At 48.0% G+C, this 26371-nt stretch overlaps 2 protein-coding genes across 2 annotated transcripts in view; one reads left to right on the top strand and one right to left on the bottom strand.

Moving 5' to 3' along the window:
* Positions 1-14895, bottom strand: part of SUGP1 (SURP and G-patch domain containing 1) — a 28982-nt gene extending 14087 nt beyond the window's left edge. The window contains exons 1-7 of the mRNA XM_081092208.1: positions 14122-14895; positions 12237-12408; positions 7513-7613; positions 6363-6563; positions 4240-4363; positions 3809-3909; positions 2693-2816 (exon numbers count right to left, since the gene is read on the bottom strand). Coding sequence (XP_080948334.1) covers positions 2693-2816; positions 3809-3909; positions 4240-4363; positions 6363-6563; positions 7513-7613; positions 12237-12408; positions 14122-14143 — 845 coding nt within the window. The 5' untranslated portion in view covers positions 14144-14895. The remainder of the gene's footprint in view (positions 1-2692; positions 2817-3808; positions 3910-4239; positions 4364-6362; positions 6564-7512; positions 7614-12236; positions 12409-14121) is intronic.
* The window catches only part of MAU2 (MAU2 sister chromatid cohesion factor), a 28418-nt gene continuing 16544 nt past the window's right edge, over positions 14498-26371 (top strand). Inside the window, exons 1-4 of the mRNA XM_081092207.1 lie at positions 14498-14788; positions 22408-22425; positions 23310-23375; positions 25012-25107. Of these exons, the coding sequence (XP_080948333.1) occupies positions 14513-14788; positions 22408-22425; positions 23310-23375; positions 25012-25107 (456 nt within the window). The 5' untranslated portion in view covers positions 14498-14512. The remainder of the gene's footprint in view (positions 14789-22407; positions 22426-23309; positions 23376-25011; positions 25108-26371) is intronic.

The following is a 26371-nucleotide window of genomic DNA, read 5'->3' as shown; positions in this document are numbered from 1 at the left end:
TAATACTGAAGAACAAAGTTAGAAGACTGACACTACCTAACTTCAAGGCCTACTGTAAAGCTACAGTAATCAAGGCAGTGTGGTATTGATGAAGGAATGGACAAACTGATCACTAGAACAAAATAAAGGACCCACAATTAGACCCACATAAACATAGTAAAATGACCTTTCACAAAGGAGCAAAGGCAATACAATGAAGCAAAGACAGTCTTTTCAACAAACAGTGCTAGAACTGGACATTCCATGAAAAAAAATAAAGAATCTAGACACAGACCTTACACCCTTCATTCAAAAATTAATTATAAATGGATCACAGACCTAAATGTAAAATTCAAAAATATAAAATTCCTAGAAAATAATATAGAAGAAAACCTAGATGACCTTGGGTATGGCAATGACATTTTAGATATAATACCAAAGACACAATCCAAGAAAAAGAAACTGATAAGCTGGACTTCATTAACATTAAAAACTTCTGCTCTGTGAAAGACAAGGTCAAGCAAATGAGAACACAAGCCGTAGACTGGAAGAAAATAACAAAATATACCATTCTATCCAGCAATCACAGTCCTTAGTATTTATCCTAAAGAGATGAGATTCTTTGTCCACACAAAAACCTGTCCACAGATGTTTATAGTAGCTTTCTTCATAATTGCTCAAACTTGGAAGGAACCAAGATGTCCTACAGTGGATAAACTGTGGTGCACTCAAAGAAATGAGCTATGAAGCCCATGAAAAGACATGGAGGAAACTTAAATGCACATCACTAAGTGAAAGAAGCCAATCTGAAAAAACTACATACTATATGATTCCAAAGCTAACACTTTTTTTTTTTATCCAGTCTTTTTTTTTTATCCAGTGCAGATTTATTTGAACAGAGCTGTGGTTCTAATTCCTGTATGCTGATTTTTTAAAAAAAACCTTTTAACTCAACAACTTAAGGCTTTCTCATTAGAATGCAGTGGAATGTGGCAGCAAAGGCACTTCCACTGATTGGCCTTCTTGCCTCAGTTTCCTCACCTGTGAGAGGCCAGCACACTCGTAAACAAGGTGGCTCACACAAGTGATGTGTCAGACATGCAGTTATAGGAGTTCAGCCCACTGGGACTGGACATTCAATGTGTTAATTTCTCATGACTATGGATGATGCTGTATTTAAGATTATTTGGGAGATGGCATTTCAGAAGTGGGATGACTGGTCAAAGGAATAGGTAAACAGTTATAACATTGTTTTCCAAGACACACAACTGCTGGGGTGTGCCCGGCCCATGGGGGGAATCAGGAAGGCACAGAAGGGCCAGAGCAGCAAGTACACTAGGCGGCTGTTTGATTTGGGGGAGAGAAGAGCTGTCTCACACCTAACCCCACATGAAGATCAGTCAGTGTGGAATGAACCTGTACACCCTGACCAGGCCCAAATACCCAATCATCTCCCATTCATTCCTCGCCAGTGCGTGGAGTGCCAGCTGTGGTCCCTTAGCAGCTCACCTTCAGCCACTTCTCCTCAGGGTCCATTCTCATCCTAGGCACTCCCCCACAGCTATCCTCGACCTCTCAGCAGCCCTCTGCAAACCTTCTCTGCCTCAACCCTCAGCCTGGAATGATTGATCACCCTCTATGATTGTGGTCAGTGATCCTGGAAGCACAGTTAGCCCCATCACTCCCTATGCAGACCCTCCAAAGACTCTCAATGAACACCTGAGCCTCTTGGGACCTGGCCCTGACGGGATCCACAGCTTGTCTGCACAGAATGTCAACGCTCACCCTGCACTCCAGCCGCACTAGCACAGTGCCCGGCATATCAACTGCTTCACTCCCGTGTAGTGGTCCTTCTGGACACCCTCCTCCTGCCTACCACCCACTCTTGCTTCCTTCCTCCTGAGTGCCTGATGGTGTCTCTGAATCAACCAGCCCAGGTGCCTGCTGCTCCTGCACTTTTTGTTATAGTTGCCATCACATCTCCTCACTTGACTGGGTGGGGACTTGTGGCCAAAAGTGTCCTCACAGATGCATCACCCCATGTTGGATTCAGTGTCCACCTCACCAGCCTCTGCCAGTACCACCCTGCAACAGCAACTGCGACCCACCCCGCCCAAACTCCCCTGGCAAAGATGAGGTGCTAAATCCCACCAATGAATGAGTGAGTGGGTTAACAGACCTAGCCTGAAGGGCTGGGGTGTGACTTCATGGCTGGGGACAGTAGGGGGGTCAGGATGCTTGTCGCATCCTGTCGATGGAACCTGCACACAGGCTAGGGACTCCCACTCCTCAGAGCCTGAGGTACCACACTCCTGCTTTCTTGCTGTTCCCCTCGTTGTAAAGATGAGACCCTAAGAATACACACAATGAGCAACAGTTTTGTGAGGTTCTGCTAGAGGGCCTGGCCTGGCCTCACCTTGGGGCCACTGTCTCTGTTACAAAAGGAGCCGGGCAAGTGCTAGAGACTTTCCCAATGAGGCACCTGGAAAAACACAAGGGCCTCAAAGTCCCTGCCACACCTGCCACAGAGACAACTCCAGGCAGTGGTGTGCACTCGGGGAGTAGATACAGGGAGGCAAGGCTGGGCTCTGGGGCCAGAAATTCCTAGAACTGAGTCCTGGCCCTGCCAGCTTCTCGCCACAGACTCTGGCCTTAGGACCACCAAGCCTGTGACCAGGCTGAGGGGTCAAATCTCTGGTGGGTCCCTCCTTACCTGAATGCCTGGTTCTCACGATTGTTTTGGAGGGCGATGGTTTCCACCTCAGGACCCCCATCCGCTATGAACCTGGCCAACTTTTCTGCAAGGTTCTTGACCTCTTCGTCCTCTGGGGGTGAAACTTTAAGCAGGCTGTCAGTACTGAGCTCAACTCACCACACCCAACAGCCTAATTTCTGCTAAAAACCCCATGGGCAACAAGAGGGGTTTATTTTAGAAACAATGCAAAGAGAAACAGGCAAATGGGAATCAGATTATTACACTGAGACCAAACAGTTAATACTACAACTTATTCTGAGCCCTGCTCCCTACCCCTTCCCACCCATAGGTCTTGTGGGGCCTGGGACATTGCAGCATAATATAAGGGAAGGTTTGTGTCAGGCCCAGAGGGAAGACAGGAACCCCCACTTTGGTCTTTCTATAGGGGGCTGCCCAGCCAGGTCACATGGGGAGGTAAGCGTGGCCCTCCTCCTGGGGAGGTCAGTGCAAAGGCAAAGGGCCGCAGGAGACACGACAGACCAACCTCTGTGGCCCATGTCAGGCCTAAACATCAATTCCTCTCACCCACCAGCACTAGCTGGGATACTCATTAAAGCTGGAGACCATCCAGCCTCTTCCCCATCCACTGACACTCATCCCATCAGATATCACCAGCTGATTGTTTCTGCCCCCTCAGCCCCACTCCTAGGTGTCAGACGCTACATTTGTTTCTAGGGTTGGTAGGCATTCATTAACACTTGTTAAAATGACCATGAACCAATAGGCTAGCACAGCGGTCGCCAACCTTTTGGACCGCACAGACCACCAGTGGTCCATGGACCACCGGTTGACGACCGCTGGGCTAGCACACCTTCCCTCTGTCTCTTTTGCATGTACAGGGCTGAGCTCCTGAATACAACCCTGACCTTGGTCCTCAGACCTCCCCCGCTCCTCAGAGCACTGGTGAAAAGGGTGGCACTAGCCCTAGCTTGACCCTGGCTGCGAGGGAGGGCACAAACCAAGGACATCAGCGCTACCCCATGCCATGGCACCCTCTAGGAACCCTGATTTCACCTGGGGAGCAATTTGTCCATGCACCTCCCCAGAACCTCCCACCCCCTTCTACCCACCTACCTTTCTGAGAGGTTGTCTGCAACTTCTGTGATTCCTTCCTTATCTCAGCCACCTTCTTTCTGTAGTAGAGGAATTCCCTGCTATTCTTATCATGCAGAAACCTGAAGAAGTGTTTTGCAAAACAGAAAGGAAGATGAGTAACGAGGACGAGTAGACTTGTGCAGCATCTGAAGACAAGTTATGCAAAAGCAAGCTGACAAGCACAGATGCCTTGACAGAGCCCAAAAGTAAGTCTCCACATCACATTGGAGACTTTTTGCAACCTTTGGTGTAAGTTATAAAGTGCTTGGAACAGCATCTGGCCCACACAAGCAAGCACCCAGCCCCAGCCAGCCTCAGTCACCACAAGAATTTTACAAAAATGTCTGCACATACTACTGTGTGGCAAGAACATTAAGTACCAGTGACCTTCCCCTCCCAAAAATACTTACGAAAACGCTGGGTTATCCTTGTAGTTCTCCATAGCTACTTTTTCTAACTCGGGGCCTCCTTCTGCCACAAAGCGGGCCAATTTCTCTATCACTTTCCGAGTCTCGACTCCCTCTGGGGGTGAAACTTTAAGGAGGCTGTCAGTACTGGGGTTCAACTCACACACCCCACAGTCAACAGGCACACTCTCTCTACGGACCACAAGGACAAAGGGGTAGGGGAAGAAGAGGGTGAAATGCAGGAGGTTGTCAGGCGTCCCGGGTCCATGCACAAAGCACCGTGACGAGAGGGGAGTTGGTCTAAACAGTTTTCACGAGACACACTGGGTGGGAGAGAAGTGTGCGACCCTCTCAGAGGCTGAGCCGATCCACAGGCTGGAAGGGAGACGTTTGAAAACATAGCCAGCCTCTCCCCACCCCCCGCCCTTTATTTTAAATGCTTAAGTCTTTTCTTTATTTACCAGCATTAAGTATAATAAACTGGTCCCTTTCCATCCTTCAAAGATGAAAAATTCTTTTAAAATAGCATTACAAACTCTGATTTAAACACATTGGGTGGTTTTCAATCCACTGCAATTAATGTCATCATAGAGGCTCAATCGTCCCCTCTGTGGCTGGTGGAGCCTCTTCAAGCTGGGTACTGAGGCCTTTGGACATGGCCCCCGGTGTCTTGATGGCCTCCTCACTATCTGCTGAACAGGGTGCTCCAGGTCACCTGATACACTTCCTGCCCAGACCTAGAGCCAGCCATTCTTCCAAGAAGTCCTGGTTTTCGTGAGTGAGAAAATGTTTCCAGACCACCATCTGGGTGCTAAGGATGCTCACTGCAACGAGCTTAATAATTACCTCAGCTTTTTCAGAGAACAGAGGTATAAAAATACATTTTTGTGTTTGCATTAGCCTCCCCTTTGAGCCATATGGAACTTGCTTTTGTCTTTTTTGCTGGACTTTTTTGGATGGCATCTGTCAGCCAACATACAGTCCTATCCCCTTTATGAGAACTCCCAAGAGAAAGTTCTCGTTGTCAGTCAGTGCCTAGGAACGTCTGCTCCTTTCGGCAACGGGGCTAGAAGACACTGAGCCCGTGGCCAATCTTGTTCCTCCTGTTGCTTGGGCTGCCAAGAAGCTGGGGGTAGGGGAAGAAACATGTGATCGCACCTCCTCCTGCATACCTGACGATGACCCTGACCTGGCTGCCATTAACAAGCACAGGTGCTCTTCTGAGGCCTCCTCAACTGTAGGTCTCAACAGGCCTCAAGGGCCTTGAGACACCCACTGTCTCTTGTAAAGCGGAGGTTCGTGGCAGGGTACAGTCAGAACTGCCAGGGCACCTCTCGAAGGAAACACCATCCTCTCAGGCTCTGTACTAATGTTCCAGATTTCAAGGTTCGCCACTGATCTGCTCAGATGTATGGTCCGAAGCTGGCATCCTCATCCCAGAGCCAGAGGAGTTTAGAGGCTGTTATGGCAGACCATACAGTCACTTCAGTCTGTACTCAGTCAGGATAACATGACTCGGCCAGCCAGCCTGGGCAGAAGTAGCCTAAGACTCCAAATGGCTCAGGTGGCACTGAAGCCTTGTTCTGAATATAGGTAGGGCTAGAAGTATTAGAAGTGCCACCACTGCCACCCTCTGCCCTCCTACAGCTTGGGGCCTAGACTAACTCACCCAAGGCCAATAACTGTCCTTCCCCAGGCAAAAAAATGAACTTTTCAACCTGCAGGCTCGTACCTCTGGCTCAGACTGGCAGGGACAGGAACTGCATTAAGAAATGGGCTTCTGGGCCTCAGAGGGCTCGGAGGGCATGCACCCAGATTGGGGAGCCATGGAAGGTCCTCCTTATGTTGGGAGGAAAGTGCAAGTGAACACTCAATGAGGATACCCCTGCCTTGGCTGGAGGCCAGGCCCCAGAGTAGATGATGGACCCCACAGCTTCCAGGATGAAGCCCACACTGCACACCCTCCTCAGACCCTTCCTTTAACTGCACCCCCCCAGCCCAGCGGCCTCACCTGACTGAAGTCCCAAGTACCCCATACTCCTGGCCATGCTTTCCCTGCTGACTGTGGATCTGCCCCGGAGCTGGAAGGCGGTGGGAGAAGGAGGGCGGCAGCCCCCGCACCTTACCTTTGATCTCCAGCCACTGCTCATAGTCTTCCTCTTCGTCCTCATCGGGAGATTGGAAGACACTAGGGCGGCTGGCCAGGGGCAGCTGCTTAGCGTGCACATAGTTCTTCACCTGGTTCAGTGGGCTGCTGATGAGGGGAGGCCTCTTCCCAGCACGGGGGAGTACTCGAGGTGGGGCGCTGGGCGCGCTGGGGGGAGCATCTTGGGAGAGAAGGACATATACTTGTGCTCAAGCTCTGCAGTGCACCTTTCCCTATCTTCCCACCTAATCTGAGTGTCGTCAGTCCCTGGGGGCTGGGGTCCTCAGCTTCCAGCATAGCACCTGGTGGGTGGTGGGTGCTCAGAGAAGACACCACCCCATTTTACAGATGAGGACATCAAGGTTCACAGACACATGACTTTTTGGTTATCTAGATATGACCTGAATCCCACATCCAACTTACAACCATTCCCTCTGGTTGTCAGTGGTAAGCTGGAACAAGCCTATTCTGGGCTTTTCAAACACAGCTCATAACCCGTGACCCTGCGATAAAGAGGAGCCTGTTCTTCCTTTCTGTGGGTGAATTTGGCCTAAACTTTTTTTTACCTGTTACCTAGGAAGCCTGACAAAGGTCAAAGGTCATCTGTTTCACCATTAACTTTCTTTTATTTATTTATTTTTTACCATTAAGTTTTTTAAAGTAAAAATAAGCTCTGACTGGTAAATTGCACAACCACAGTATGGGTGGGCTCCCTAAGGGCAGTTATTCTCACACCTGGCATGTCTCATGGATTCCTGTGGGCCAGGCAGTTCCCCACCTATGAAAGGGACCCCATTCCTCACACTTGAGCTGCTGCTCTGACCACAGCCATGGTCTCACAGCCCTGGGCCTGCTTAGTCCTGGTCCCCATGCTCGTGGACAGAAACCTGGGTTGTCTCTGCTCCTACAAGGTAAGCATCTTGAGAGCAGGTTCCATGCTTTCTCCCTGGGTGTTTAGTGTGGAAATGAGTGAAATGAGGGTGCTCAATAAACTCGGGATGGGGAGAACAAATCTGAGGCAGAACCTGCCATTTCTAGGAAGTCAGGGATCCCCGGGAGGAGAGAGCAGGCAGCATGAACATGAGCCTGAGCCTGAATAGGAGGAGATGGGATGGGGAAACTGCACTTACCTGTGCTAGTCTGTGCCTTCTGCAACTTCAGAAACTGCTGCAAGAAGCTGCCGTCATTGGCAAACTTGTTGGAAGCGGAAGAGTTGAGTGTGTTTGCAATTCTAGACCCAAGACAGAATATAGAGAGGATAAACTTCTAATGGAGGGGCTGGGGCATGCCTTGCCTGTCTCGGCTCCACACCCACCCAAGTTCTTACCTGGTGAACAAAAAACCCACCCCCAGATGTGTCTTGGGGACTGCTGAGTGCAGAGAGCTACCTTCAGAGTTGTAAGGTGGGAACAATCTTGTTCTAGTCAAAGCAATGCTACACATATTGATGTCAACTCTATCGGACTATTGACCCTCCCACTCCAAATAGCCTCCTCAACTCAGAACCACTGGCTCTCTTCCCGCACCAAATCCTATCCTACCTGGTGTAAACAAATTATCTGAGCTGCTACTGGGTACCATGTCTGTCTTCTCAGCTAGACTTTAGAATTATCCAGAACAGTGCATGTGTATGTGTTTTTACTGTGTGTGACGGCATTTCTGGGCCTGGATCGGCCAGCACTTCTGTGAGGATTACACACATACAGGAAAACACCCAAAGCAATCTCTTGGTTCGAGAATTACAGGGGGATTATATATTTTTATTTTCTCTCTTTTTTTGCAAATAGTATGTTTTACTTAAAAAAATTCTTTTTAATCTTTTATTTTTTAAAAAAATCTGTTTTAATTGATTTTTAGAGAGAGAGGAAGTAAGAGAGATAGAGAAATAGAAACATCAGTATGAGAGAAACATCAATTGGCTGCCTCCTGTAGGTCACCCACCGGGGATTGAGCAACCCGGGCATGTGCCCTGATTGGGAATTGAACCGGAGATTCACAATCAAACTGGAGATTCACAATCAAACTGGCAACTTCTTGGTTCTTGGGTCGATGCTCAACTGCTGAGCCACACTCACAGGGCTTAAATCTGTTTTTAAAAAATTAGCACAAGCCCAGCCAGTGTTGATCAGTGGTTGAGGACTGAACCATGCACCAAGAGGTCGCCAGTTCAATTCAGGGTCAGGGCACATGCCTGGGTCGCTAGCTCGATCCCCAGCAGGGGGCATGCAGGAGGCAGCCAATTAATGCTGATGTTTCTCTTTCATCCATGTTTCTGACTCTCTCCCCATTTCCCTTCCTCTCTCTCTAGAAAAATAAATAACATATTTTTTAAAAATATATAAAAATCAGTACAAAAGCAAAACCGGGGTCCTGAATGCTTAATTCAAATTCATTTTTCCCTATCATAAAAGTATTAGAGCTCATTATAAACAAACAAGAATGTAGAAAAATTAAAATATAGAAAGCAAAGAGGAAAACTCAATTCCTTCCACTTCACAATAGCTACTATTAACACTTTGGTATATATTTTTTATTTGCCCCTAAGTTAGAAATAGAAGGAAATAAGGCTGTGATCATAGAACGTGCCCTCCTTCCATTCTCTATTGTAACATACATCCTGTACCAACCTCAAAAATTCCTCATATACAGTGTTTCTAAAAGCCGAGTAACAATCCATCATACAGATACACCAATAATTAGTAAAAGCTCAGGGAACCCACAGATCTAGACTTTTTCCTTTAAAATTAAGTGTTACTAGAAATCTGTTTTAATGAACTAAAAATGGAAATAACCTAAGTAGTCAACAAGGGACACTGGTTAAATAAATTATGGGCCCTGGCCAGCATGGCTCAGTGGTTACAGTGTTGGCCCATGCACTGAAGAGTCACAGGTTTCCTTCCCCGTCAAGAGCATGTACCTGGGTTGCAGGTTCCATCCTGGCCCAGTTGGGCATGTGCAGGAGGCAGCCAATCAATGTTTTTCTCTCTCTCTACCCCTTCTTTCCCTCCCTCCCTTCCACTTTCTCTAAAGATCAATAGAAAAAATATCCTTGGGTGAGGATTAACAGTAACAACAACAAAAAAGTAATGAAGCCCTCACACACACTACAAAGTGGTGAACCCTGAAAGCATTACATCTAGTAAGAGAAGCCAGACACAAAAGTTCACCTATCATATAAAATATCTAGAACAGAGGTCCTCAAACTACGGCCTGTAGGCCACATGCAAATACAAATATTGTATTTGTTCCCGTTTTGTATTTTTACTTCAAAATAAGATATGTGCAGTGTGCATAGGAATTTGTTCATAGTTTTTTTTTAAACTATAGTCCGGCCCTCCAATGGTCTGAGGGACAGTGAACTGGCCCCATTTAAAAAGTTTGAGGACCCCTGATCTAGAATATGTATATCCATGAAGACAGAAACTAGATTAGTGGTTGCCAGGGGCTTGGCAAAGAAGAATGGGAATGATGGCTACTGGGTATGAGGTTTCTTTCTGAATGATAAATGTTTTGTAATTAGATAATGGTGATAGTTGCACAGTGCTGTGACTATACTAAAAATCACTAAATCATACAGTTTAAAAGTTCAATGTTATAGCATGTAAATTATATCTCAGTAAGAATAAAACTTAAAAACTGATGGTTCTAAAGAGTTGTGATTTGGGGAAAAGTTTTTCTTTTAAGAAGTGTGTGTGTGTGTGTGTGTGTGTGTGGGGGGGGGGGGGTTGTCCCTGACTGGGTGGCTCTGTTGGTTAGAACATCGTCCCATTCACCATAAGGTTTCAGGTTTAATTTCCAGTCAGGGCACATAGTTAGGCTGCCGGGCTGACAAGGTAGTGGTGAGGATGGGAGGCAAACGATCGATATGGGTTTCTCTCTCTCCTCTCTTTCTTAAATCAATAAAAACATATCCTCAGGTGAGGATTTTAAAAAAAGTGCCAGGGAGGCCTGGCCAGGTAGCTCAGTCCCTGGTCAGGGCACGTACAAGAATCAAGTAATGAAAGTATAAATAAGTAGAACAACAAATCGATGTTTCTCTCTAACCCTTCCTCTCTTTCTCAAGTTAATCAATAAATTTTTTTTTTTTTTTAAATAGTGACGCAGGGAAAGCAGCACACAAATTTGATCACAACTTCATAAAACAAAGATGTGGGAAATATTATCAAAATGGTTGTCTTGAGGCAATTTGAGTATTTCTTATTCCTTCAGCAAGAAATTTAAATGTTGGTGTTCTACGCTTTTATTTGCATAGCTACCTGTACCGTACACCCACCCACCTGACGTTTCCTTTCAGCTGCCTGATCCTGGAGCTGTGATCCAACAGCCTCCAGAAGACCCTCTTGGATGTGATACAAGTGCTTTCCCATCTTGGTAAAAGTCCTTCCATAAACTCCAGGTGAGAACCCACCCACTGACAGATCTCTCAACATCCAGTCCCCATGTTCCTGGGTGCCCTGGAGGTGCCAGACCCTGGGTTCCCACAGGAATAAGGTCTAAATCAGTGATGGCGAACCTTTTGAGCTCGGCGTGTCAGCATTTTGAAAAACCCTAACTTAACTCTGGTGCCGTGTCACATACAGAAATTTTTTGATATTTGCAACCATAGTAAAACAAAGGCTTATATTTTTGATATTTATTTTATATATTTAAATGCCATTTAACAAAGAAAAATCAACCAAAAAAATCAGTTCGCGTGTCACTTCTGACACGCGTGTCATAGGTTCGCCATCACTGGTCTGAGTCCTACCCTTAAGGAGAAGCCACAGACTCTTAGAAAAGGTGGAAGGTGGGACAAAACTTTGTGGAGGGTTAACAGGCTCACACTTCAGACCACGTAGGAAGGGGCCCCCTCTGACTGCCAACCTCTTATCTGAAATTTTTGGATTTTGTCACCCTGATCACACAGCCCTGCTCAAAACTCTTGGGTGCCCACAGTGTTTCTCAGGACAGGCAGAAGACAACAGGCCTGAGCTCTCTCCTGCCTGACACATGGAAGGCTCTCTCCTCTTCTTGCCTTCTGCCGACAGGCCTTTCCCTACTTCCTCAATGGGCTGGCTCTGCCTGGGTTTTTAGAACACAAAGTCTTGCCCAGCTGATGTGGTTCACTGGTTCAATTCCCAGTCAGGGCACATGCCCAGGTTGTGGACTCAAACCCCAATAGGGGGTGTGCAGGGGCAGGCGATCAATGTTCAATGTTTCTCTCTCATCGATGTTTCTCTCTCTCTATCCTTCTCCCTTCCTCTCTCTCTAAAAATCAACGAATTTTATATATATATATATATATATAATGCAGTGGGAACACACTGCCTCCTGTTACCCACTGGCAACTCTGGTATCCTCAGGTGAGGATTAAAAAAAAAAGTGCTGGAAAAGCAGCACACAAAACTGATCACAACTTCGTAAAACAAAGATGTGGGAAAGGAATTATTATCAAAATGGTTGTCTTAAGGCAATTTGAGTATTTCTTATTCCTTCATCAAGAAATTTTAAATGTAGGTGCTTAATGCTTTTATTTGCATAGCTACCTGTACCGTACACTCACCCTCCTGGTGTGAGCCCCATGAGAGCAGAGACGAAGTCTGGGTTTTTTGCTCTGGGCTATACCTCTGACTCCTGGCCCACAGGTCGTCAGCAGTAAATAACTGCTGAGTGAAAGAACTGGCAGGCCATCCGCTGGGTTTCCACACACCCCTGTGTCTCTCCTAACATTCTAAGCCTCCTGAAAGAGAGCAGTTGTGTCACTCCTTGCACCATCAGGCTGTGACCGGGTGCAGATATAACACGACTGCTCTTATAAACAAAGCCCTCTGCCCGTGACCCTCGAAGACCCAATCCAGCCTCAGAGTGCACTTACTCGCCAGGATGCGGGGGCTGAGGGCTGGACACCTGATTCTGCTTGGCTTTCTGCTCCATTCTGGCTTCAATTTCCCGTTTCTTCTGAGCAATGAGTTCTTCCTGATGAAGGATGTTCATGTTCATTTTTCCAGACTTGGGAGGAGCCACCCCAAACCACCGGTTAGCCTTTCCTGGGGAGGGAAGAGAAAAACATCAGAAATCATCTCTGCGTCACACGCATGCCCGGCAGCTGCTACAGGAGCGCCGCAGTGGCTGCTGCTTGTAGCAACGGACATTCCAACTGACATTCATACATATCCACTCGTTCACTTATTCAGCAAGCATTTCCCGAGCTGTATACCAGGTGCTGTGCTAGGTGCTCAACAAGACAGACAAGGCCTCTGCCTACATGGAACTCAGGTCTGGCTAGGGAGACAATAAACTTGTAACAAAAAAGTAGCTGCAAAATCATGCTAAGAGCTCTATGCTGGAAACCAGAAAGGATGAGAAGGCATGACGGAGGAGCATCTATAGCTAGAGCAGCCAGAAAATAACCATTTGAAGAGGAAGCAGTTAAGCTGAAACCATAAAGAGCTTCCTAAAAAGCCACATAGGGAACAATCTGGGCAGGGTAAGGTGCAGATGCAAAAACTAAAAGTTGGATAAAGCTTGGTGCATTCAAGGGCCAGCAAGGGTCCAATGTGGCTTGAGCAAGTTGTTCCAGGAATGAGAGTATAAGAAAGGGAGTCTAGATTTTACTTTAAGGTCCTTGGAAAGTGTCAGGGAGTATTAAGCTGACAGTATCCAACAGGTATTTTTAATTTTAAAATCATTCTGGCTACTACTTGGAGAGAGTGCGTAGGCAGCAAACAGACCAGCGAGGAGGCTTTCTGGCTCCAAGCAAAAGATGATGTTGTCTTCAGACAGGGGCATTGGCTGTGAGGATGGAGAAGGCACCTCTAAATTTCCCCATGGGATTCAGAATAAAATCCAAATTCTGAAAGTCAATTTTCAAGGCCCTGCCAGAGACGGCCCCCCCTTCCCCATCCTTGACTTTCTTCAAAATGGCAAGCCAGTCCCTCCAAGGCCTTTGCACTTGCCACCCCCACCCCCAGCCCCCCTTGGTGTGGAAGGCTCTGCCCCCCAGGCCTCCTCCTCATCTCAGATGTCTTCTACTCAATAAGGCTTTCTTTGGTCACCCCAACATCACCAGCCTCCAGCCCCACTCTCTCACATCATAACTCTCTCGGCATAAATAGTTCCCCTTGGTGCACCGTCTGACACCCATTAGAAAGTGATCTTCAGGAAGGCAGGGCCCTGTCTTGATCACCACTGCACCCCCAGCGACCAGCACAGCGCCTGGCACACAGTATTTGCTGAATGGGTGGGCGAGTGTATCCATTCCGGGTGGCTAGGGCTGGAAGAGATGGAAGGGCAAGGCTTGTGGTCAAGTGGAGGCTCGAAAGACTCGGGAATTTATGTATCCAGGACATGTCTGAGAGCAGTTCAGAAAAACAGCTTTTCCAGAAAGCAGCACACAGGCCAAGAGGCAGCTGCTGCGAAGAGAAGCGCAGGACAGCCCCGAGGCTGCCGCTGTTTGGGGGAGCGGAGCTCCGAAGAGCCCTGAAGGTGGTTTATTTTTCGGAAAGCCGACGCCAGACAGACCCGGTGTCTGCCTTTACGGAGGAAGCCAAGCGCCCTCAGCAAACCAGGCCCAGGGTAGGGGACAGCAACTGGGTCTGAGACCTCGTCAGGCGGGGGAGGTGCAGAACCCGCCGCTTCGGGCCGCCCAGAGGCTGAGGGGGAGGACCGGCGGGTTGGGGCAGACTCGGTCAGAGGACGAAGCGGAGACGCGACGCTCGGAGGACGCAGACGGGAGCATGAAAGGAGGAGGGGGCTGTTACCTGCAACATCCCGGTTGTCCATCTTGAGACTCCTCCAATCCCACAATGCTCCGGCGCCACCTGAGGAGGCATGTTATAGTGCGCATGGCCTAATGGGAGATGTAGTCCTCATTGGCCAGCCACGCCCTGCCACTGAGGGGACACCTGGGACCTTTCTCGCAGGAACGCAAACCTCGGCCTCTCTGCAAGGTCTGGTCTCAGTCCCACAGATCAGAAGGCGTCGTTTTTTTTTCACACTTTCCGGGAGTCGCAGCCACTCCAAATTATAAACTACATGTCCCAGGATGCTTTGTGCGGCAGCTATCGCGAGGGACGCGAAGAGTGCCGGGCCCCGCCCCGTACGCCTGCTTCCGCCTCCCTGTGGTGACGGCTTGTTGTTGTGGAGGCCAAAATGGCGGCTCAGGCGGCAGCAGCGGCCCAGGCGGCCGCGGCCCAGGCGGCGCAGGCCGAAGCGGCCGAGTCATGGTACCTGGCACTTTTGGGCTTCGCCGAGCACTTCCGCACGTCCAGCCCGCCCAAGATCCGCCTGTGTGTGCACTGCCTGCAGGCGGTGTTCCCCTTCAAGCCGCCTCAGCGCATCGAGGCCCGCACGCACCTGCAGCTCGGCTCCGTGCTCTACCACCATACCAAGAACAGCGAACAGGCGCGCAGCCACCTGGAGAAAGCGGTGAGCGCGGGCCGAACCGCGAGGGAGGAGCGCGGGCTCCTTGCGGGGCCTGAACTGACGGGCTGCGACCACGGCAGGCGAGGGCCGCCCATATCGCTCCTCGGGGACCTGGGGTGCGACTTCCCGCCTGGGATGCAGGACCCCTAAGCCGCCACCCTCGCGGGGGGCGTTATTTAACCTCTCTAGTGACAGACAGGGTCCAGGGCCCTGCTCTTCTGAGGAGCCGCAGGGTCCCCACATTCGTTAGGTTTTCCGGAGTAGACATGCTGGCGCCTTTGGAGACGTCCCAGATTGCCGGGGAGTCCTGCAGCTTCCAGCCTCTCGGGGCTCAGCCCCAGCATCAGCCTGAGCGCGCCCGCCCGAAGCGGCTCGGGACGGTGCGGGCCGAGGTGACAGGCCCGGCGTCCCTCGGGAACCTGATGTTTGGTCTCTCGGAAAACCCAGGGAAGCATTCTCTCCCGGGACCCGGAAGTCTGATTAGTGTCTAGGGCAGTGGTTCTCAACCTTCCTAACGCCGCGGCCCTTTCATACCGTTCCTCATGTGGTGGTGACCCCCAACCGTAAAATTATTTTCGTGGCTACTTCATCACTGTAATTTTGCTGCTGTTATGAATCGTCATGTAAATATCTGATATGCAGGATGTATTTTCATTGTTACAAATTGAACATAATGAAAGCATAGTGATTAATCACAAAAACAATGTGTAATTATATATGTGTTTTCCGATGGTCTTAGGCGACCCCTGTGAGAGGGTCGTTCGACCCCAAAGGGGTCGCGACCCACAGGTTGAGAACCGCTGGTCGAGTGTCTTGTGCCCCCATTAGTGTTGCGCGGAGTCACGGGTGGGAGGCAGAGGCCCAGAGCCTGGAATTAGTTGTTTGAAGTCCTAGAAGGGGGCGGACGGAGCGGGGTAGCGGGCCGGATTCTAGAACCAGTTTGCTCAGTGGTGGGGGTGGGGGAAGGGGCGCTCCTAGCTCTTGCCTTCTCTGTATTCACCTGGTGACTTCTCTTCCTCCCACCATCCCCTTCAGAGGGCAGGCCTCACCCCCCCCCCCATCTTTTTGTTGTTGTTAACCCTTGCCGGAGGATATTTTCCCCCTCGATTTTTAGAGAGAGTGGAAGAGGGGGGAGAGACACAAAGATGGGTTGCCTCCTGCACTCGCTGGACTGTGGCTGGGATGGAACCTGCAACCCAGGTATGTGCCCTTGATGGGGATTCCAACTCGTGACCCTTCCGGATGCAAGCTGAAGCTCTACTATCTGAGCCACACTGGCCAGGGCGATGCCCTCCCATCTTGACTCATGAGAGACCTTGGTGCCTCAAAGAATCTGGCTGTGACTTCATTTGCCATTTACTCTTTTATTCTGATTGAAGGAGAGACTTCTTGCCTGGTCAGTGTGGTTCAATGGTTGAGCGTGGACCAGGAGGTCATGGATTGATTCCTGGTCAGGGCACATGCCGGGGTTGCGGGTTCAAACCCCAGTAGGGGGCGTGCAGGAGGCAGCTGATCAGGGATTCTCTCATCATTGATGTTTCTATCTCTCTCTCCCTCTCCCTTTCTCTCTGAAATCAATAATAAAAATATATATATATATTTGTTTTTAAAAGGAGACTTCTTGCATAGAATCAACTTAGATTTTTAAAAATGTATTGATCTGAGATAAATCTGAACCCACCAGTGGCAAAAGTAACAAGTTGCTTTTGGAGGATACCAGATCTTTGTTTTACTCAGTTGGTTGATCATAATCCCATGCATCAAAAGGTGGGTGGTTTGATTCTCAGTCAGGGCACATGCCTGGGTTTCAGGCTTGATCTCTCTCTCTCTCAAATTAATAAAAACATGAAGAAGAAAAAAGAGTCGGAAGGGGACTTTAGTCCTTGCTTGATCAACTTCCTTGTTTCAAGAGCGAGGTGGTAAGGGCCCAGAGAGGTAAAGTGATTGGCCAAAGCCACATGTCAGGTTATTAACAAAGTTGGGTTCAAACCTCGGCTGAAGATCACCAGGTTCCATGCCAAGGCAATAAATTGTTACTGTTTTTGGGAAGTTCTATTCCCAGTTATTCGGCACTTAGTTATTCAGCTCACACCAGGTGCCAAGATCCCTTCTAGGTGCTAGGGATCAGCAATAACTAAAGCAGTGCCTGCCCACATAAGTTTATGTTTTAGTGAGGGAGACAAATACTGAATATGTAGTAAGAGGTTAGGCAGTAATGAAAGAATCATGAAAAATATGGGCCACGGAGAAAAGATGGAGTTGACAAGGAGCTTTTTTTTTAATTGATTTTTTTTTAGAGAGAGAGAGAGACATCAGTTTGTTATTCCACTTATTTATGTATTCGTTGGTTAATTCTTGTATGTGCCCTGACTGAGGATCGAACCCGCACCCTTGATGTATCGGACGATGCTCTAACCAACTGAGCTATCCGGCCAGGGCTAAGCCCTTATCCTTGTGAAGTGGTTTTCCTGGATTTTACAGAACCCTGAATCTTGTGGGATCTTTCACAGAGACACGAGGTCCACTCTGTAGCTCACACTGACATTATTCCTGGAAATCCCTTTCTTTCTGTCAGTTGCATTCCCAGCTGAGAATTTGTTCAGGTTGCAATTAAAGTGCAGTTCTCCATGCTGTTTTTCTTCTGCAATTGTTTGTGATCTCCTTTTGTGTTGCATGCTTTTTAAAATTGTTATTCTTTATCAGTTGTTCATTTTTCCCAAATCAGGCAGCTATCAACTTTTATTCTTTCCTTTCCCAGACTCACACAATAAAGAATCATAATATGGGCTCCTTTTATTTAGTTAGTTTTAACTTTTTTTTTTTAATATATCTTATTGATTTTTTACAGAGAGGAAGGGAGAGAGATAGAGAGCCAGAAACATCGATGAGAGAGAAACATTGATCAGCTGCCTCCTGCACATCTCCCACTGGGGATGTGCCCACAACCCAGGTACATGCCCTTGACCGGAATTGAACCTGGGACCCCCCAGTCCGCAGGCCGACACTCCATCCACTGAGCCAAACCGGTTTCGGCAAGTTAGTTTTAACTTTTATTGATTTTAGAGAGGAAGGGAGAGAGAGAGAGAGAGAGAGAGAGAGAGAGAAAGAGAAAGAGAGAAACATTGATTTGTTGTTCCATTTATTTATGCATTTATTGGATGATTCTTGTATGTGCTCAGATCAGGGATTGAACCCACAACCTAAAGACACTAGCCAACTAACCTATCCAACCAGGGCCAGTATGTTCTCCTTTTATTTTATTTTTGTTAATTCTTACCCCAGGATATTTTTCCATTGATTTTTAGACAGAGTGAAGGGAGGGGTAGAAACAGAGAGAAACATTGATGTGGGACCAAGACCACAACCCAGGCATGTGCACTTGACTGAGAATTGAACGGCAACCTCCTGGTGCAAGGGATGACACCCAGCCAACTGATTCACACTGGCCCGTGCAGAAATCTCTTGACTAGAGAATTTGCGAGGCTCTTTGCACTGTTTCTGTCAGATTGTGTTCCTTTACATTTCATTTTCCCTGTATTATCTTTCCTCTTGCTACACATTTATTCTTGTGTGAATATTCAGTCTTCCTTATTTTCATACAAACAAACAGGTCCATTTCAGTAATTTGCACATTCCCCCCTTAACTTTCTTTTTATCACATTTCACTTTATCCCTTGGCCTGGGAAGTACATCATCATCTTAGACTTTCCTGATTTAAGAGCCACAGAGAAATAAATGCTATTCTGGAGTTTTTTACTTGCTATCCAGGCAGTCATTCTATATACAGTGGTTTCTCTGACTGCATTATCCATGTCAAGGCTGTGTTTACATTCTTTTTGCTTTTGGAATAGAGCTGCTTTTTAGTGGTGATTTGCTCATCTGACTTAGAAAGCAGCTCCAAACTCTGCCGTCCAGACACTTGTTAATTCCGTTTCCAGGTTTAGCCTGACAGTCTCTGGTTTACCTTCCCAGCAAGTAATTATATGCTTCCCTTCCTCTTTTTAAGGCCTGAAAGGGCTCAGTGGTGAGCCCTTCATCATCAGGCACAGCTAGAGCAGATGTGTCATTCTTCAGGATCATGACTGTGTCCTGCTAAGTTCCATGCCCCATTGACTGGGAGCAGAACCTTGTGCAGAAGCTGCATTTATAGAGCTTGGTGTTAGCCTTTTCATGGAAGGGTGATCTGTGCTTCCTCCTGTTTTCATTTTCATTTTTCTTCACTCTCACTCTCTGAGTCTCCTCTGACATCAGGATTTGAAATCTGTTTAGGAACCACCACTTCAGTTTCACCAACTCGCCCCTTGTCTCCCTTCCAACCCCAATTCTTCTGGTTCCTGCCTGGGAATTACCATAGTATTTTTGACGCCTTCTACATGCCAGACCATGCATTCATGCTTCTTGGGACACTGTCTTTTATAGTATCCTCAACAAACCTACAAGGTGGAGACCACTTCCGACTTGCTGCTGACAGGGAGATGCTCGTAAACATGGTCACACAGCAGAAAGAGAGAAGGCTGGCTCCTAAGTGTTGTGCTTCATCCCAAAGGTGTTGCAGTTGATAACTATTTCTATACATTTTAGTTATTAAAAACCTGATCTTTTAAAAAAAAAATGTTACCTTGGTTTTGAGGTACAAAGAAGTCTTGGAATGCTCTCCGGCCCTGGATTAAATTCTCCAAGCACGATAAGTGTGCTGATCTGGCACTTCCACCTCTCAGGATGTATATTGGCCCTGCAGTGACCCTGCTTTCCCTGAGAACCCGAAGGTGGCCCCAGGGACTTCTGGGAGGGTTGTTCACATCCTGCCCTGTGCCTACAGGCTTCCCCACAGCTCAGGGCCATTCACTTTGGCTGCTTTCCCATCACGAGAAAGGAAACATAAAAGCTGTTTTTTAACGTTAAGGTTGCAACTTTGGGGAAGGTAGCAACCTTGGTACTTTATTTGTGAGATGCATATATTTCTGATGTCTGTATATTTCTGATTTGTGATTTTAGGTCACAAGTGTTAAAAAGAAACAAAAGCAAAGCCATTTGATTGGCGTTTGGCAGACAATCAATCTGAGGAAGTTACTGGCTTGCCCTGACACTGAGCCAGTTCTTTAGCTTCTAGCTTTGGTACTGGGTCATCGTAGGGGATGTCTCAAGGTGTCAGTGATGCTGATGCCTGGACACAACGCAGTAATGTTTGAAGGGAGCTGTCTGATGCCAGTGGGAGTTAGTATTTTAAATTCGTAAGTCTCAGCCCTGTGGCCATTTGCACATAAGGAAGCTCTCATTTCCTGGTGATGCTAGGTGAACTTGTCGTTCATGTGACAAATGTTTTCCAGGTACCTCCTGTGTGTTGACCTGTTCCAGGAACTGGGGACATAGCACCATGAGGAAGCACATCATAAGTCTTTATCTAACATCCCCCATTTGTGTGTGTTTCAAGTGCCGGCCACAGCGCATGCATGAGAGCATGGAAGCAGGTTGTAGCCCTGGGAACAGATGCTAAGGGCAACTAGGATCCATGTGGGTCCACACCTTTAATCCCTTCCTCTTGTGTGTGTCCATGTTCTCGTTATCCACTCTGTACTCTTCCTAGAGGGCTCCTCTTCAGCACAGAGGCCTTGCCTCAGGTAGATCTTGCACATGGAGACTGAGGTGCAGGACCACAGAATCTTAGGGTTGGGCCAGATCTCAACATGTCCCTAATCCAGCTCTTCAGTTACACAGTCTCCTACACAGCAGTCCATCCTTCCTCCCAATTGGTGGTCTTCAGGAGCTTCTGTTGCTGGACTGCCCTTCCCCCTGGGGAGGAGTGGCTTCTGTAGAAAGCAAGCCCCAACTTTCATGTTTACCACTTTATGATAGCACACGCATGTGGCTTGAGCTGGACCCATCCCCACTGTCCCTGTAGACAGCCTCCAGCTGAGGAGCCCCATCTCTGGGACTGTACTCCTGGCAGCAGGCACTGGCCCTGCCTTCTGGGGACCCTGAGCCCCTGCTGACCCTGCTGCAGTGGGGCTTTGGGAGAGGACATTCGGGCTGGCTGCATAGTGCCTTTTGCTTGGGCTCTGCAAGCATATGTGTGCTTGTGTGTGTGCACCTGCACATGTGCTTGTGTGCATATGCGAGAGTCAGGAGCCCAGTGGCCCTGAGTGCTCTGTGTTCCTCTCCCACAGCTCCCTCTCCTGGCCCACCTGTGTCTTTCAGGCAGCTGGTCTGGGCAGCTCCAAGTCTTTCCCAACCTCTTTTGTGACTTCCTCCTTCCCACTCTTGCCCCAAAGGCATCTCCAGCCCCAAGGCTGTCCGCCAGGCTTTACTAGCACCTCCCTCTGCTCACGTTCCCAGCCAGCAGACCCTCTGGCTCCTCCTCCTCCCTCTGCATTCTCTTTGCTGCATCTATGATCTCTCCGATCTCATTGGGTTAGGCTCCATAGATGACACCAGGGCATTCAGATCCACAATCACTGCTACCAGTGAGTGGCACATACACCTTCCAGCCTTTTTACAGGTTCTCCTCTGCCAAGAGCACTTCCTACTCCCCCTTTACCTGGGAATACACACACACACAGCCCCAGACATGCCCCCCACCTCCCTCACCCCATGCTGTTCTTTCACAGAGCGTGGCAAGTCAGGGTCTTCTGTTCAGCCCCAGATTTGCCTTCCAGAACCTACCAGAACTCTGAGAACATTTGCGGGACAAGTGTCAGATGAATGCTTGAGTCCTAGATGGTCTGACAAACTGTGGTTAGTGGGTGGACGGTCCTGGCACCTAACTACCTCCTGTAGGAATGTGGAGCTCCAGGGCACAGCAGTCCCCAAGTGGGAGCATGTTATTGTCTGAACCATGTCCTGCATGTGTGCCAGCAAAGGGACTATGAGCCCAGGTCTCAGAATCATCTCTGCTACCCCTTGGCCAGGTCGCTGCCCTCACAAGTCCTTCCTGGAGCTCTCCTCCCTCCCCTCTCAGGCTAACTGCTCATCGCCAAGCATCTTTTAAATGCAACTTCTTCAATAAGGATTGACACCCCCAGACTCGCTCTCCAGTTGTAATTGAATTCTCATGTTATGATTTGCTGTTGAGGAGCTGCAGTGAGTGGCACGTAAGGACCCCTCTGCATTCCTTCCCCTTCTGAAGCATTGTGGCTCTGGTGCAGTGGTTCTCAACCTTCTGACCCTTTAAATACAGTTCCTCATGTTGTGACCCCCAACCATAAAATTATTTTCGTTGCTACTTCATAACTAATTTTGCTACTGTCATGAATTGTAATGTAAATATCTGATTTGCAGGATGGTCTTAGGCAACCCCTATGAAAGGGTCGTTCGACCCCCAAAGGGGTTGCGACCCACAGGTTGAGAACCCCTACTCTAGTGGGAGGGGCTCTGACTCAGACTCACGTGCCTGGTGGGACAGGAAGCACTCTGTCAGTAAGGGAGAAAATGCTTGTTTCCCTCTTCCACAGGCATGCTGTGGTTGCTGGATGAGAAGGAAAATGAGCCTATAGGCCACCTTTCCACTTATCTGAGCACCTGTAGTCTTTGTGACAGGACAACCTGTATAAACCCCAAAGCCAGAGCTAGTGAGTATGTGCCACACATTTGGCTGAGAATTAATACTTTTTTTATTTCTCTTTCAGTGGTTGATATCACAGCAAGTATCCTTTTCTTTGTACTGTTTCCTTTAAGAAATGCTTTGTTTAATAAAAAGGATGTGTTATAAACTTGAATTCTCACTATGATATACCCATGGGTTTAGGTTTTGGAGAATCCCTGCTCAGCCGTATCTTTCCCTTCAGACCAGTGGCCTCACCATGGGTGCCATGGTCCTCTGCAAGCCTAGCATCTAGTTCAGTGATGGCGAACCTTTTGAGCTCGGCGTGTCAGCATTTTGAAAAACCCTAACTTAACTCTGGTGCCGTGTCACATATAGAAATTTTTTGATATTTGCAACCATAGTAAAACAAAGATTTATATTTTTGATATTTATTTTATATATTTAAATGCCATTTAACAAAGAAAAATCAACCAAAAAAATGAGTTCAGGTGTCTCCTCTGACACACGTGTCATAAGTTCGCCATCACTGATCTAGTTCCACTCCTAGGCAGCAGCAAGCTCAGGCATTGCTGGGAAATACATGAACTTAGAGTTTCAGAGTAGGTGGGAACATACCTGACTGGCGAACCTCCCCAGTGTAAGAACCCCACACATTATTTTTTTAACAATATTTATTTTATATATATATATATATATATATATATATATATATATATTACTGATATCAGAAAGGAAGGAAGAGGGAGAGAGAGAGAGAAACATCAATGATGAGAGAGAATCATTGATCAGCTGCCTCCTGCACTCTCCCTACTGGGGATTGAGCCCACAACCTGGGCATGTGCCCTCGACAGGAATCGAACCTGTGACCCTTCAGTCCACAGGCTGATGCTCTCTCCACTGAGCCAAATTGCTTAAGGCACACATTATCTCTTTTTAAACTGACCTTTTTGCAGCATCTGTACTTCCTTAACCAGATGTCACTAGATCCCACAGTTTGAAGATGTTAAATTTGAAGCAGCAAGTCTTTTGTCTGAATTGTACTGTCAAGAGGTAAGAGCCTATGGAGGTTTCTGAACGCGGGGTCTCCCTGTAATGACGGCACAGTGGCAAATTGATGCTCTCAGGAGTGGGCTGACTTCTCTTGGCTTTCTTATTTACTGTAATCATCACCCAAGGATATGTTTTTATTGACTTTAGAGAAGGGGGTGGGAAGAGAAACATTGATCTGTTGCCTCCTGTACACACCCAGCAGGTGATTGAACTTGCAACCTGACCAGGAATCAAACCCGCAACCTTTGGTGTACAGGAAGATGCTCCAGCTAACAGTCACCTCGCCGGGGCTTTTTGTTCTGTTTTTTCTTCTGACTTCCTCCTGGCTTTTAATGCTTCCCCACCTTGGTGGTTGTGGGTGATCACTTGCTCATGAGAGCCAACAGAATATTTTTCTAAGACTTCCAGAGACTTGGAAAACAGCCTTGTTCCTAGGCTGAAGATAATTGGTCCATATAGTTTATCTTCGTAATGTGTTTCCTGATCTCAGGTGTAGCTGAAAATCGCCTTTCCCCACATCGAGCTGTTAACAGCCTGTGAGGCTCCCTGGGTAACAGGGAGTGCATGCTTCACACCCCTGGCCCATCTCTTGTAGTATAAGAAAGATGGCAGTTGTCATCCAGTTGACTGTTCAGGATTTTGAACTAAAGCTACTTTCAGTTTAGTTGAATGAGTTATTTTATGATCAGTGCAAAAACCTCCCAGCCAGTGAGTCCAATAAAATGTCTTTTCTTGCCCAGCTGGTATGGCTCAGTGGTTGAGCATCAATTCATGAACCAGGAGGTCATGGTTCAATTCCCAGTCAGGGCACATTCCCCATTTGCCAGCTTGATTCCCAGTAGGGCAGTGGTTCTCAATCTTCCTAATGCCGCAACCCTTTAATACAGTTCCTCATGTTGTGGTGACCCCATATTTCATTGTTACAAATTGAACATGATTAAAGCATAGTGATTAATCACAAAAACAATATGTAATTATATATGTGTTTTCCGATGGTCTTAGGCGGCCCCTGTGAAAGGGTTGTTTGACCCCCAAAGGGGTCGCGACCCACAGCTTGAGAACCGCTGCAGTAAGGGGTGTGCAGGGGGCAGCCAATCAATGATTCTCATCATTGATGTTTCTATCTCTTCTTCTCTCTCTCTCTGAAATAAATAAAAACAAATTTTTTTAAAAATAAAATATCTTCTTCCTCTTCTTGCTAATTTTGCTATTTCTTGGTGTCCTGGTGCATGGGATGACGCTCAACCAACTGAGCCACACTGGCCAGGCTTTTCTTTTTTTAATTATTGATTTTTAGAGAAAGAAAGGGAGAGGGAGAGAAAGAGAGAAACATTGATGTGAGAGCACACTGATTGGCTGCCTCCTACATACCTCCCACCAGAGATCAAGCCCATAACCCAGGCATATGCCCTGGACCAGAAATTGAACTGGCAGCTCCTGGTGCATGGGATAATGCCCAGCCAATTGAGCCACACTGGCCAGGGCTCTTTTCTTCTTTTAATAAAGTAAATCAGAATCCCACAAATCCATTTGTGAGTATGAATGGGAGTGGTCTTCTGGCATCCCAGCATAAGGAATCCAGCTTGCCTGCCAGCTTATTTCTTTTCTTTCCCCAAATGTGACTGTTTCCTTTCAGAATTCCGTTGATGCAGCAAAGCCACTGTTGCGGAAAGCGATCCAGATATCGCAGCAGACCCCATACTGGCACTGCCGCCTGCTCTTCCAGCTTGCTGTGAGTACTTTGGGGCCTGGCCAAGACATGGGTGCTGAAATTGGGGCACACCCACCTTCAGAACACACAGGCCTTCCTCAGGCTGCTGCACCGAGACAATGGGGACACAGGGATGGTCTTTTAGGCTGCTCACAAGTCCCTTTCAGACTCTGACTTCAGCAGTATCCCCAGCACAGGTCTTTCATTCAGCATCAAGGGTGATTGCATTCCCCTCTCTTCTGGTGCTCCCTTTTGCCTGTACTCATTTAAATTTTGGAAACATTTCTTGCCAGAAGCCCATCATGTTTTTTAAGAGCTGTGCTGATATTCCAAGGGTCTGCCTGTTGGGCAAAGAATGCCTGTTCGAGTTAAGCCTTTGCAGGGCTGCTGGGGCACAGCCTCATCTGGGCTCTACGTGGTCGTCCCTTCTCCCCCACAACCTCCCTTCAGCTCTCCAGACATAGTGGTGGCCTGGTCCCGGTGCTTTGAGATGCTTAGGTAGAGGGAGCTCTCTGGACTAGGTCTTCCTGGCTGTAGTGACTGGGCCTAAAGGCTCCCTGTGGGGGGTGCCTCTCTCTCCTGGGCACTGCCCACATTTCCCTCTCACTGCTGGCCTCTAGCCTTTCCTGTCCGTGACCCAGCCTGCCCTCTACACTGCCTCTTGCCTATCTTCCATGACACAGTTCCATCACCTGCCTGTGCGTGCAGGGTGGGGCCCTCGGCTGGAATTGCGTTTTCTTCCCCCCATCCCCCAAGAGTCCCTCATCCCAGAAGGGCGTGGCTCAGGGTCCCTGCTGGAAAAGCTTGTCCAGCCAGCGCTCCTGAGCTCTTCCTCCCTGGCCTGCTGCTGTCCCACATAGCATTGTCTCCTTTAATCCTCCCATGTCTGCTTTGCCCATTGGCACATAATATGTGGGCCAGGCAGTGAGACACCTGCCTCAGGTCACAGTTACAGGATGCTTCATGCACTTGGGAGCCCAAGCTCAGCTGAGGCCCCACAGGTGTCCCTTCCTTTTAGCTTAAGGCTTCTGGGTTTAAACTCCCGCAGACACTTGCCCCTGAAGTAGTTCTTCCTTGTTTGGGGTTCCTTTGGCTCCTCCCTAGTGACTGGCCCCTGAAGGTGACCTTTGAAGCACAGAGATACGCTCGTGTAGCCCTGGGGGTCTATGCCTGTGAATATTAATAGCTGGCTCTATGCACTATTAAGTTTAGATGATGTACACACTGTAGGCAGAGTATACTTCTGTACCTAAAGCAGTTAACATTGATGAGAGTATTTGGTTAA

This window comes from Myotis nattereri (assembly GCF_964212035.1).
Source record: "Myotis nattereri genome assembly, chromosome: 5".
In the NCBI taxonomy this organism is placed as follows: Eukaryota; Metazoa; Chordata; class Mammalia; order Chiroptera; family Vespertilionidae; genus Myotis; species Myotis nattereri.
The sequence above is the reverse complement of the archived record's forward strand: the minus strand, read 5'-3'. Positions and strand labels throughout refer to the sequence as shown.